This window comes from Gopherus flavomarginatus, chromosome 1, assembly GCF_025201925.1.
Source record: "Gopherus flavomarginatus isolate rGopFla2 chromosome 1, rGopFla2.mat.asm, whole genome shotgun sequence".
Taxonomy (NCBI): domain Eukaryota; kingdom Metazoa; phylum Chordata; order Testudines; family Testudinidae; genus Gopherus; species Gopherus flavomarginatus.
Window position 1 is genome coordinate 261,093,025 of NC_066617.1, and position 14,001 is coordinate 261,107,025.

Consider the following 14,001-nt stretch of genomic DNA (forward strand, 5'->3'; position numbering starts at 1 on the left):
GCAAAGTCAATAGCTACACCAGTGAGAAGCAGTGAAAGTGAGATCAAATGTTGAAACTGCAGTTTCAGGGCACAAATGAAATCAATCACCTAAGAGTGGGAGTAGCAAGAAAAAATAAAAAGTTGAATTTTTCTTTTCAGAAAGCAAGCTATTCTTTATACATCTGAGAATTTTATAAATAACATCATTTATATATAAATAAATAAAAGATGGTACTTTTTAAACTCATATAAATTACCAAATTACATTATTAAAATCATTATACAAAGTACACAGTTAAAAAAAATATAAAAACTGTTAACTATAAGGGAAAAAATGATTTCACAACAATCTCAAAACATATCTTCTCCAGCACCATTTTGCAATGAACATTTTTATTATCATTCCAAAATGATGCATCTCTAAGATAATTAGTGTAAATTGTGAAACAGGTGGCTCTGAACAGATACTGTGATGCTTTGAAGGCATGTGTCTTTCATGAAGCAAACTGTTCTAGAAATGATAGTTAATTAGGCTGCAACAAGTTACTAGCATTTTTCAAAAAGGTCTGTAAATAAAATGCTTCCTAAACATTTGTTTAGAACTACATGTTTAGTTAAATAAAGTTGATAAAGCTTTGGAGCTGTTGTATATTTACCCCAAATGTCAACTATGAAATTATAGACAATACCCACTCATTTACCAGTTCATTATCATGGTCTTCCTCTAACCAGGAATGTATTAATTTTAGCATGATTTCAGTTTACACCCAATAAATGTGAATTGTGGGGAGCACTTCTGTTAGTGGAAATTTGCTCGTTCTTGATGACCAGCTGCTTCATGATAATGTTGTCTTTGCTTCACAGATGGTAACAAAATACTGTAATCTCTAAACACAGGGCAAATCATGTTGAAGAACGTGAGCCCAATGAAAGACATTAATTATCAAAACACTGCAGTCATATGTTCTGAGAACAAATAAGCCAACAGGAGAAAAATAGACCCCTGCTTAGTGATACAGAAAAGCTCAAACTACTTTTCAGTAAATGAGGGCAATCAGTTAAATCAGTGGGACTAGTCCTTCGGCAGGCACTGAGGATCTAACAGTAGATTCACATCTCTATACAATAACGATCACAAGAAAAGGATCTGAGAGCAGAATCTGGTCCTAAACAACCGTAAATCCTATATAATAAAAAAGGGTCAAATACTGTTTTAAAATGAACTCATGCTGTTGTACAATGAGAAAAATCATAATTTTGCAAGGAAGAAGTGACCTGAAACATTGGCACAGCAGAGCTCTGCGTATGTGGTGAAAGAAATTTCTGTACTGACATTGTTCATCATAATTTTGACTGATTCAAAAATTATTTGTCTTGTGCTTATCAATAACTAATAAGCTGGGGAATTGCCTGAGGTAGGTCAGGCTAATTGTGATATGTCAGGCTATTGTGCAGCAATGAGGTAAAAATAATTGTAAGAGGCTAGACTAATGATTGAGCAGCATCGGAGTTTGGGTCTGAGTGTCAGTTTTTAGCACCCCAAGCCAGTAGGGGCAGAGGGTGGTGTTTACTTGGGAAAGAGGAATGTCTTGTATTTGTCTCCAGTGACTCCTTTTACCTAGTTGAAGGAATGAAGCATTTATCTCTAGACGGAGCTGTATCCAAGTCTCTCTGCTGGAAATAAGGATGCAGTGATATCGGGCCTTTGGAGGGGTGGGGATGGCATGGGGAGAAAGACAGCTAAAACCAGAAAATGTTACAAATATAAAGCTATTTCACAAACACCATATCTAATCCATGTATAATCTACACACACAATATATATATTCATCATAGATAACCATATGTGTATATTAAAACTGAAACAGACCACATAGAAAATACCTTGTGACACTGGGGTGTAGAATGCTAAAGTAAAATTTAAATCACATTTTATAAAAAAGAAAATGTTCACATTAACAAACACTGTACACACGCACATGTATACCAGTTATGAAAAATATAAACTATTGCCATGTTACTGGTCTTTTGTGGGCCAGAGTGAATGATGATGATGAAGTCAAAACATCAAGAGCTTCATTGTCATTCTTATTGCATTGACAAGCTTCCTAATGTTGTAATTGCTTTTTATTGTTGCCACCATGCGGCTCTCACTGCTCTGGTTTCAGATAGCTGTTTATCTTGTTCCCATGAAAAAAAGTAATTTTGTATTTCAGCCTGTCATATTCTATTTGCACTTCACAAACACCTGCTGATAGAATATTAATAGAGGTATGAAGAAACAAAAAATTTTCAACCTGTACTAAAAACATTTTAGTAGGGCTACTTATACAGTATCTGCAGAAAATACAGATTTGATGCAATAACCTACAAGAGAAAAATGCAAATCTCTATTAAACTGTTTTATTACCTTTTATTTTAAAAGAGAAACCATATTGACATTGCTACATTTACTTGTAAATTTCCATTTGAAATAAGTTTAGATTTTCTGGTTGAGATAAAACTTTGTTAATGGCGGGCGAGTGGCTAAATCCCCCGAAGGTCTTTGAAAATCTCAAAGGCCAAGACTGAATAAATCCTCAGCCCCTCTCCAGACTGTTTTCAGATGACCTCCTTGCAAGCTATGGCATAGGGGGCATGCTTATGGAGTGGGGCTGGAGGGGTGTGTTGGGTGAGGCTGGGCTGAAGCATGCAGCATTGTAAAGACGCAGCAGTGCTGCACCTATATGGCGGACCTAAGAGGCCTGTTCAAATTACACCTTAGAGGCACAACAAAGAATCTCACCCCAAGTCTTTTAAACTTTAAAGACGGAATCTACAACAGCAGTAACCTGTTAGTTTCATTCTTTAAAACGTAATAATAACTGGGACCTTCCCAGCAAAAATGTTTGTATAAAACTGCATTTGTGAACAATCCCACTGAAGTCAACAGGACTTCTCAAGTAAGTACAACTACACACTTGCACTCTGCCGGATTGGGACATTTATAAATAAAACACCTTCATGATGACATACTGGCCTAGTGTAAACTGAAAACCATTACAACGCAATATATACGTAGAACAAACCCTCTGAAATCTCAAAAAGAGCTCAATCCAAACTGGTGTGGTGTAGTACAAAAATGTTAACCAAAACCCATGAGTAGTAGATAAGGGCAAAAGAGGTCATAATTGAAAAACAAACAAACAAAAATCCCACCTTTGAAATAATTTTTAAAATTCCTAATTATTTTTAGAAGTGGGGAGGGAGGTAAGTGAAACAGATGTTGGGGAGGGGGGGGAGGTGAAGCAATCCAGCAGCAGACCACAACTGCCTGCTGACCTGAGATGAGATTACTGATATTCCAAAAAGGACAGTAGTTTCATAGTCAGATATACATCCAGACAAAGATCTACAACGTGGCCAGGTCTACGCTATTTCGGTTCTTAAAGTTCCAAAATACCAATTTAAATAAAGAAAAAAATCAATCCAAACATTATTAGGCAGCCATTGCAAAAGTGCAGGAAACTTGTAATATTACTCCTGAGGGAATTCTGCACCACAGCACGTCCACAGAATTCATGCCCCGCCCCCCACTCCCAGATTTCTTTGCTTCCCCACAGAAAAATGAGTTTCTGACAGGGAAGCAAAGAGAAGCTGCAAGAGTAGTCACGCACCACTCCCTAGTTGCACAGGTACATCATTTCAGGCACCCAGAGAAGAGGTAAATCACATCAGGGCTGGGGACACCCCAGCCAGTGGCTCTTACTCTGAGCTGGAATCAGCTGCTAGTCCCAGCTGGGCTAGAGGTAGGAAAGGATGGGATTTCCTCTTCCCCTGCAAGGAGTAGCTGGGGCTCTATCAGACCCACCGCCAGAAACCTCCCCCAGCGGCAGGAAGCTCAGCATCCTCCCCTGCATCCTGCCCCCATTGCTCCTCAGCTGCAGGGGGAGGGGTCACTGTGCAGGGAGCTGCTCCCCAATCCGCACAACCCCCATGCATCTGGATGTCCCATACCCAGGCACTCCCACTAAGTCTCCCCCCGCATACCCAGAACCCCCCTATCCCTCCATACCCAAATCCCACTCCATTGAACCTCAACCCCTGCATCTGGAGCCCCCTGCACCCAGACCAACCCCCACTGAGCTCCCTGCACTCGAACTCCAACCCTGACTTGCCCCACCCCTCTGCATCACCCTGAGCCCCCACATCTAGATCCCCACACCACTGACGACAATTAGCTGCACCCAAATCTCCATCTCACCAAGCCCCACTCCCCCAGCATCTAGACCCCCATACTGAGACCCCCACACACGCATATTCCTCCGCTGAGCACCAAAAACTTTTGCCCGGAAGCACCTGCACAGTCCCATTGCCCCTGCACTTGGAACCTCTTCCCCCATAAACGAGCCTCTCTGCATCTAGATCCCCCCCACACCTAGATCCCCCAGAGCTGCCTGCACTCAGATTGCCCCACACAGAATCCTCTCACGCCACACCTGGATCGCCCCACAATGAGCCCCTCCACACTTGGATCCTGCCTAGTTGAGCCTGCCTGTCCCACACCTGGTGTGCCTGGTACAGAGGGACACAGCCCCAGGCTGTTTCTGGGGCAGGCCCAGGCCTTGTACTGTATCAGGGTCAGGTGCAGCCTCATCACTGAGTTAGTGTCTCCGGGGTGGGTGGTGGGGAGGCTGCAGGGTGATCTCCCACCTTCATGCAGCCAGTGGCCTGTGCTCCCCACTGCCATGCTGGAACCTCTGCAATTATTTATTAACAAATAAAAATTGTAGAATTTTGCATAATTTTAAAATATTGTGCACAGAATTTTTAATATTTTGGTGCAAAATGCCCTCAAGAGTATAATATAATCATGGTTATTTAAAATGTCCGAGCAAACATGTTACTGCATTCTGAACAAGTTGTATATAGTGAAGCTGCCTTACCCTTCCTGTGAACAAATTACAATTAAGGCACATATCCTGATGGCATGTTTTACTATTGAGATGACTGTCACAAAATAAAATTAGAGCATACCTGATGCAAAACTGTACAATTGAAAAAAAGCCCAACACTGCCTGACACAGAAAACGCAGAGTTGAAAGTTATGCCAGGGTTATGAACTCAATTCACTACATCCAAACACACACAACCTCTATCAACAAGGAGAGACACAAGCTTCTATCCAGCAGTAAGACTTCTGTTTTTCCAGGGCTGAGGATGAAGCAGCTCTGATGCTTCCTTCTAGCAATATCCTCCAAGGCACAGGTTCCACTTCTAGAATCCACAAGGTAAGAGAAGTACATCTGTACATCAGCTCATTCATGGTACTCTATGCAGTATTAAGAGACTTCAGATGCACACTCTGTTAACATGGGAAAGGAAGATATATACTTGCAGAATGCACATATGAGATTCCCTCAGTGATCACAGTGCTTTTAGTCAATACTGACTGACATCTTCTAGGCATGGATTATTCACATGGGCGGGCAGTTTCAGACACATCTGGAACATTCATCAAGCAACAGCCTATGGCCACTTATATTAAGAGACGCTAAGACATCCACATGACAAAAATGGCCAGTTGATCTCACTCTAAAACCAGCAGGACATCATGACCATTTAGCACAACTCCAAACAAAAGCAAGAATGCAGAGTGGAATTCACCAAAGTTCTCCCTGGCATCCAACGCACCTATTATTAATGTGACTGGAATGGACTACAAAAAGACACATGCAAGAACACATTGATATACGATGCAGCTCCACTGCCTTCAAAGAAGCTACCTCGGAGATGTGTCTGACAGTTGGTTTTGAATCTGACATTAGGTACTATATGAGGGTGTCTTGATAAATGCAAACATAACAAATTATATTTTAAAAGGTAAGTGCAAGGTTGAAAATAAAAAGTAAACTTTTGTAATAACCACATATTAGGCCTTTTCCTAGACTCAGTCCTTGGACTGGATTAACTAAAGTTGTTTTTAAAAAAACTATTAAGAGACAAATACTCAATATACAATATAGTTTAACAGCTGTTAATTTACAATAATGGCATAAATTGGGAGTATCATTGATGACTGGACTAAACAACTTGTACAGATTTCATTCTGTCTTTAGCTTTTCATATTTTCAATGGTAAAAAAAAAAAAGTGGTGAGGGGGCAGACTTTTACACTGACCTAAATTTTTTGTAACTGTACAGTTTTCACATTAACGCCAGACATTCTTGTTTCTATATCTCTTTCTACAAGAGCTGATTTTTAATAGAATGGAAAAAAAATTCTATTCTAAGAAATTCTTTTAAAAATATCTACTAATAGAGTTGCTGGGCTTGAGTTTCAAGGTCTAGTTAATAGGGCTGTCGAGTAACTGCAGTTAACTCAGCATTTAACTCAAAACAAATTTATTGCAATTAAAAAAAGTAATCACAGTTTTCATTGCACTGTTAGTACTGATTGTTGTTACCTGTTCTTGAATATTCCACTATTTCACAACATCCCAGAAACACTCTACACGTTTCAGCATGATGTCTCTCTTCAGTATGCATTACTGGTAAAGCAAATGATTGCAGTGTCCATCCAGTATCAAACAGGTGTGCCGTGACTCCAAGATAGCTGTGATTGCTCAAGGATGTACAGTGATCACCAGTCAAAGCAACAGCTAGGGCATTTTTCAGAAGCTCCAACTTTGTGGTCTTCTCGTTGTAATACAGGTCATGTATTCATGATGGAATGGCTCCTTTGGAGGGAAAGGTGTATGACTGATTGGAAGATGAAATTTGAATAACATCTTTCAGCTCTCTGTTTACAATGTTGAGTGGTCTGCAGTTCATAACTATCCACTTTGCAATAGCATTGGTTAAGCTGTTGTACTTTCAGGATCAGTACAAGCCCCTGGATCAAACAAACTCTTTAAGCGTACTCTGTTATGGCTGATGGGATTCATTTGCAGTTGGTATGTTATCTGTAGCACAAGATCTGAAGGCAAGAGCATGTTTAGTATGTAGGTGGTACTGCAGACTTGAAATACTTTGATGGTATTGGAACTTAGCCCTGCAATAGCTACATATAACCATCTTTTTATGTAATCAAAAACTGTGATTAATCGAGACTAATTTTTTTAAATCTCTTGATAGCCCTACTTATCAAGCTCAGTCTTGAAATAAGTAAGTTTTTTTGCCCCCACTACTCCCATTGAAGGGCTGTTCCAGAAGTTCACTTCTCTGATGGTTAGATACTTTCATCTAACTTCAAGCATAAACTTGTTGATGGCCAGTTTATATCCATTTGTTCTTGTACAACCACTGGCCCTTAACTTAAATAGCACATCTCTCTCCCTGATGTTTATCTCTCCGATGTATTTATACAGAGTAATCATATCGCTCCTCAGCCTTCGTTTGATTAGGCTACCCCAGCCAAGGTCCTTAAGTCTCCTCTTGTAAGGCAGTTTCTCCATTCCTCTGATCATCCTAGCATCCCTTCTCTGAACCTGTTCCAGTTTGAAATCATCTTTGTTAAACATGGGAGACCAGAATTGCACCCAGTATTCCAGATGAGGTCTCACCAGAGCCTGGTACAATGGTAGTAACACTTCCCTGTCTCTATTGGAAATACTTCGCCTGATGCATGCTAGGACTGAATTAGCCTTTTTCACAGCTGCATCACATTGACAGCTCATAGTCATCAACTGAAACACTCCTCCATCACTTCGATAAGTCCCCATGACCTTTCACTTTGCACTAGGCCTGTCAATTAAAGATTAATTCACAGCATGATTAAGGCATAAATTTTTTTAATCCGTTAATTGGACTTTAGAGTCAGTGGGGGCCGAAAGCCCACTTACCTGGGCGGGGGCCGAAGGCTTGTGCCCCAAGAGGCTGAATGTAAGGGATCACAATGTTTTTCTAGTGGGTCGGGTCATGATTTTTTTCAAGTCTAACTGGGGTCACCAGCATAAAAAGTTTGAGAAACACTGCTCTAAAGTTTTACACTGTTTTGTTTTTGAGTGCAGTTATGTTAAAAAAAACTACATTTGTAAGTTATACTTTCACGATAAAGAGCTTGCACTACGGTATTTGTACGAGGTGAATTGAAATACTCTCATCTTTTTCACAGTGCAAATATTTGTAATAAAAAATAATATAAAGTGAGCACTGTAACTTGGTATTGTGTTGTAATTGAAATCAATATGTTTCAAAATGTAGAAAACATCCAAATATTTAAATAAATGATATTCTATTATTGTTTAGCAGTGCGATTAAAACTGTGATTAATCGCAATTCGTTTATTTAATCGCTTGACAGCCCTACTAGTTAGATATCTAACTGGCCATTTGCATGCACACTTGTGGTATATTCACATGCAAATTAGACCAGTGCACACTTTAAATGTTCAACTTTTCATTGCATTATTCACATTCTAATCATTAACACAGATGGATATTGCTGTCAAATCAGGTACCCAGTTGCCCATTGAACAAACTTTACAGAGTGTTCTACTGTGAAGAATGTTAGCCCTAACAAGTCTAAAAAAGAGTGAGCTGCAGTCTGTGCTTTCTTGTGCATCAACTGAATTGTTAACCAGGTTCCAACTGCAGAGCTAAAATTTTCCCTAAGTCTAACATATCAAATACCATTGAAAACTACTAGGTTGCGATAAGCTTAAGCACAAAGGGGCTGCACAGGTGTAGTTATTAGCTAAAGACAGAATCTGGCATGAAGAAACTTTGTTGCTGGTGGTTATGCATAAGTAAGAAAGAACCTAGCATGACTTTCTGATCACAGGTTGAGTTTGTAGGGCTGGGAACTAAAACCCCATCATTTTATTTGTATGCCAATATGTCAAATTCAGTCATTTTTTGGAGTAGAACCAATTTTAAAGAGTTTATAGACACAAGTAAAACCCTGAAAAAATAACAGGATGCACAGCTGGTATATATGAATGGAGTAATACTAAATAAGGGGCTTTCTACTTTTGGAATAATGACAGTATGAAGAGCCCTAAGAAAAAATTTCAAAGCATATACAAAGAGTACTTACTTTACATACAAAAATCCCCACATTTCCCTAACTGATACAGATGTTCATCAGAAAGGATTATGCTCACCATTCAGTTAGATGGCTATGGGACTAGAAAAGAATTGCTACATTAGTAGCAAAACTTTAAGACCACAGATATATGCACTAATTTGTACTTGTGTGCCAGGCCCTCTGCATATTTTATTCAATCTTTTTTAAACTGATCCAATTTTCTCCTGAGCAACTACTTAGCCTGTTTTCAGTTTAAGTCCTCTCATATTAAGGGGGGAAACACTACTTCCATAAATGGAAATGGGAAACATGTTCTCTAGATGACAATATCTCTGGAGATGGAAAGTTTTAAAAGAAGAAGAAAAAAATCAGCAGGACACAGAATAACTTGTACTATGATGGATTACATTAGACTGTCTAGATTACATCACAGGCAAATCATACGTGACACCTTCACTAAAGCAGGTTGGTTCTCTTATTTTAGCATTTGGCTTTCATTTTAATATGCTACTTTCAGAAAAGCCAAACAACAAATGTGAAATTGTGAGTTATGCTGTCCTTTCCCCTGTATAATGATTAAATATTAGTCACAGGCTAGCAAATGCAAAATTTATTTCAACTGTACATTACAGATGTCCTTTTTTTTTTTTATAAAACAAAACACTTAATTGCTATATGCAACCACAAACAATAATAGGCATAATGTACAATACAATGCAACATTTAGATATACATCCAGTTTGTATTTTCAAAAGTCAGTCATCTACTAAAGATGTCTTTTCCCATTCACAAATGAAATGCACAATATATAGATCTGTCAATGTTTTACGTCACTATATACACATTACTGTGTTTTGGCAAGATTATGCAAAAAACACAATTAATATAGCTTGGTGTCAATTTATGTTAAATACTCATTTAATGGAAACACCATTTAAGCCACATGAAAAGGAGCTGACAATGGCTTAAACCTACCTTCTAATTCAGATTCTGCATTCTTTCAGTATAATACTAACTGTACACATATATTTTACAGAATTGCATAAACATAAGGTACTATTATTAGCATGACTAAAGTTCCACAAAAATAGAAACACTGAACCTTTGGACTGAATACCATAATTTTCACACTGGTATTTTTTAAACTTCTTGCATTAATACTTCTGATTAGTTGACAATAGCTAGTGATCTGTAACATTGAAAATGCAATGATTTTTAATTCTGCAGTGATGTTGGCACTGAAGATCATCATCATAAAATAACATCATTCTGATGACAGTTAATGATTTAACTGCTATAATAATTAATGGTGGTAAATTGTCAAAGCTTTGGTGCATAGAAAGTCAATAAAATCTTCAGATCTGGGTAACAAGAGCGTTATTGTGTATGATAAAGGAAAGTTTAAGTGCAGCAACTATTTCAAAAACTCATAATATTTACAGTACATAATATATGTAACATAGTATTATGTAAATGAACAGGCATTTAACCAGTGCAGAAAACATCAATATTATTCCACCAGAACACTACTGCTTAAAAAGAAGAAAATCAGGGGGAAAAAATGATCTATGCTTTCAGCATTATAAATCGGAAATGAATCCTCTATGTGACTTTTAAAATAAAAATGAAAGCTAAGTGGTTTACAGAGGCATTGTCTGATATAGCATGGAGTACATACACCATGTATTTGTCCCCTCAGCAATTTTTCCTAGTTAAAATTAGATACAGTGCATACATGTACCTTGTCGTCATAGCGGGTCAATAAAATGACTAGTACAATAATAAACCCCTGAAATTTCTTTCTGATAAGCATCTAAATTTTCATTATCTACAGTAACAAGTAGGTTATCAAACACTTAAAACTAATAGTGAAGTTTTGGATATGAACTGCTGCTAACACAGCTTGTCCATTTTGACATCCTTGAGGGATCGTTCATGTGTAACCACTGGTTTCCTGCTTAAATCACCTGCAGGAGTTTAAGATTGCCTCAGGACTTGTAAACAGTATGATCAAATTCCCAGGCAGCAACAATTGCACCTATCTTAATTTGTTCATATAGTGATATCAGAACACTGAGCACTGTACATGTTTGAAATAAAAAGGAATCTTAAGGAAAGCAAAAAAAATGTTATCACTCTTTTAGGATGTGGCTGTTTTCTTAATGCTAATGTTAATAAGGATTTAGAATACAAAAAAGTTTCATTTCAATTCCAGTTATGTTATCCACAATACAGAACACAACTTTCCCCCACCAACATCCCAGGTGCAGAATATATATTGTGTCACATTCGGAACTGAACAGATAATGTGTCAAAGCTAAAGTTACTCTGAATGAAGAGCTAGTTGCTGAAAACCAATGTGCTTATGAGAGCAACTACAAAACACAATCAATACATGTCTCAGATGTATCCAGACTGTGAAAACCAAAACCAGGCATTCTACTTTTAAGGACTTCCTACAACCCATTTTGACCACAATTATACCAACAGTTTCAGATTCTGAACACTCAAGCTTTCATAATGGGAACCTTTCTGAATGTTTTTTTTCAGATTGGATTTTGTGATTTTCATAGAGAAGGACCGCTGATTTATTGATAGTTGTGCATTTTACTAGGCAGATCAGCATCTAAAACCTGGAACCTTCCATACTACTATATGCAGTAAAGTGACAGTATGACTACTGGTAGAGTGAACTATACACTGCATTTAACAACACAGACTTTCAGGTCTTTAAAACAACTGCTCAACTTGTGAAAAATGTGTAATTCTTCATCCATGTCTAAGCAATGAAAAAAAGACAGCAATATGAACATTTTCATAGATTATCAAACACTCTGCCATACAGATTGCCCAGATAAAGGAGTATCTGAATAATTTTACAGTTCTTGTACTGCGTATTTTAAAAATTATTTTCTCTTGTTCTCCCTGCTTTATACCTTGTGTTTATAATACATAGAAAATTAGACCACTATAAGGCTAAAGTAGTTCCATATTGCTGGCACTTAGCTCACAAACCAGTATGGTTTCAGTACAAAATACAAAAACGTGCTGTATCAGGAGGAAAAAAAGAGGAATTGCTGCTACACTGACCAAGTCAAAAAACAGTCTATTCAGAGCTACAAATCAACGGCTGTCACTTTTAAAAAACCCTAAAGGTATAATATCCTTATCAGGATATATACTATCGATTTAGAATGACTTAATTGTATATGTATTAAATTGGCAATAGAGCCTCCCACGAGGTACAATTGAAATATCAGAAACGCTCTCAAAAGTTGTTAAAATATCACATTGAAGAGACAAGGAACAGCAAGAAAACATCTAAGAAAAGCAGGCTGTGATACAACAAGCATTTGTTAAGAAAAGCTCAGAAGTGCATTAGTTCTGGTGAGAGATATATGAGCAACAGCTCTTACGAGATGTAGACCCCATTCTGTAACTATGGGCTGTCCATATACTGTCATAGTCAGAGTCTTCTGAGAGGTCTGAAGGCTCCAAACGAGAAAGGCTACTGCGACGACCCAAGGAGTCTAGACTTGATTGGTCATCATCAGCCAAGACGTGATTATGCATCAGGTCAGTGCCTTGCCATGCTAAGGATGTACGGGTGAAATGAAATGGTGGATGTGGATAGGCAGAGGTGGGATGAGGAGGGGAACGTAAGGAAGAGCCACAACCAAAACACATGAAAACAAAAGCAAAAGGTGATGGGAAGAGAAGGAAAAGAGAAAATATTGTTAAAAAGGCAGCAAAGCTTTATTCTTATTTTTGGTGGGGTTTGATGTAAAAATTACACTTGGCATGTAATAACTTTTGAACTGTCACAATCTAATTTTTTAATTTGTTTTAAATTTTGAGCAGTTTTATTGAAAATATATGTCCTGACCTGAGTACATCTGAGATTCTTTGATTATTATTATGAAAAGGACAGTCAACTCTAGTTAACAGAGAAATTTGAAAGGGGAGAAGCACAGCTACAACTTAGCTATAACAAATCAACTGGAAATCTTTTTACAAAATGCAAAGTTGATAGGGCTAATCAAACATTGCAAGCCACAGTAGTTATCTCAGATCAACTCCAAAATACTTCAAAATATTTTAGACTTACTGTACTATTTCCAGTTACCTCCCTGCCAAGACTAGCTATCCACAGTAGTCATTTTCATGACTGTCTCTAAACTTACCTTCTCGATATAATCATTGTAAAATGTTTAGGGTGAACAAGGGGGTATGAAACTGCTTTCTCTCTTCTATTTCTATTTTGAAGCTGGGTTTTTGCTTATGAAAGGTAAATGCCTGGAAATATTTGGAAACTGAAACTGTAGGTGGCCATAATGTGAGCTACTACACACGTTGTGTTACTAATGATGTTAAACCCTTACCTAGAGAACTAACTTATTTTTCTGAGAGCAAGAAAGAATGCACAGCAAAAGACCAGATGTATAAGAAGGGAAAGCCCCACCCTTCATTCTCTGCTCTTCATTTCTATTGCCCTATAATCTCTCCAGATTTTAAAAAACAAAACCTCTTTTCCCCCCAAGTAGTAACAAAAAGCTGCTGTCCTACCTCTGATGTCACTGCCTTCCAATCGACTGGTGCCCTAGCTGTGCTGAATTTGCACTTCCAAAAGCAGCACCTCCTGGATGCCAAACAGAAGGTGCTACTAGAAGAATTGCCAAATCAGCGCTGTGAGGGACAGGCAGAATGTGAACACAGAGGTAAGAAAGGGGTACAAAAAGAATGTGAAAATTTTAATAAACTGTCTGGTAATTTTTGAAATGCATCGTTACTCTTACAGAAGCAATCCCAACACCAAATGGAGTTTTTCCACCTCTGATGGAAAGCTAGACTTGGAATGGTAGAAAATCGAAAATTTTAATGCCAATACCCAGCCTTTACAAGAGAAGAGGTCGTGCATGTAACTGATACTTCAGCTGTTTCTTAGTGCGGTTAAATGCAAATAAAAGCTGTTGATTTTTGATGTATGTAATGATATCTATTGCACTATGTAT

At 38.0% G+C, this 14,001-nt stretch overlaps 1 protein-coding gene across 5 annotated transcripts in view; it reads right to left on the reverse strand.

Annotated features, from left to right (window-relative positions):
- Positions 1–14,001, reverse strand: part of ARHGEF7 (Rho guanine nucleotide exchange factor 7) — a 228,893-nt gene that overhangs the window by 14,971 nt on the left and 199,921 nt on the right. For 2 of the 5 annotated variants that reach the window (XM_050948141.1, XM_050948144.1), the window contains one exon: positions 12,406–12,582. The exons of the other annotated variants lie outside the window; for them this stretch is intronic. In XM_050948141.1, coding sequence (XP_050804098.1) covers positions 12,406–12,582 — 177 coding nt within the window. The remainder of the gene's footprint in view (positions 1–12,405; positions 12,583–14,001) is intronic. 5 annotated transcript variants of the gene reach the window in all.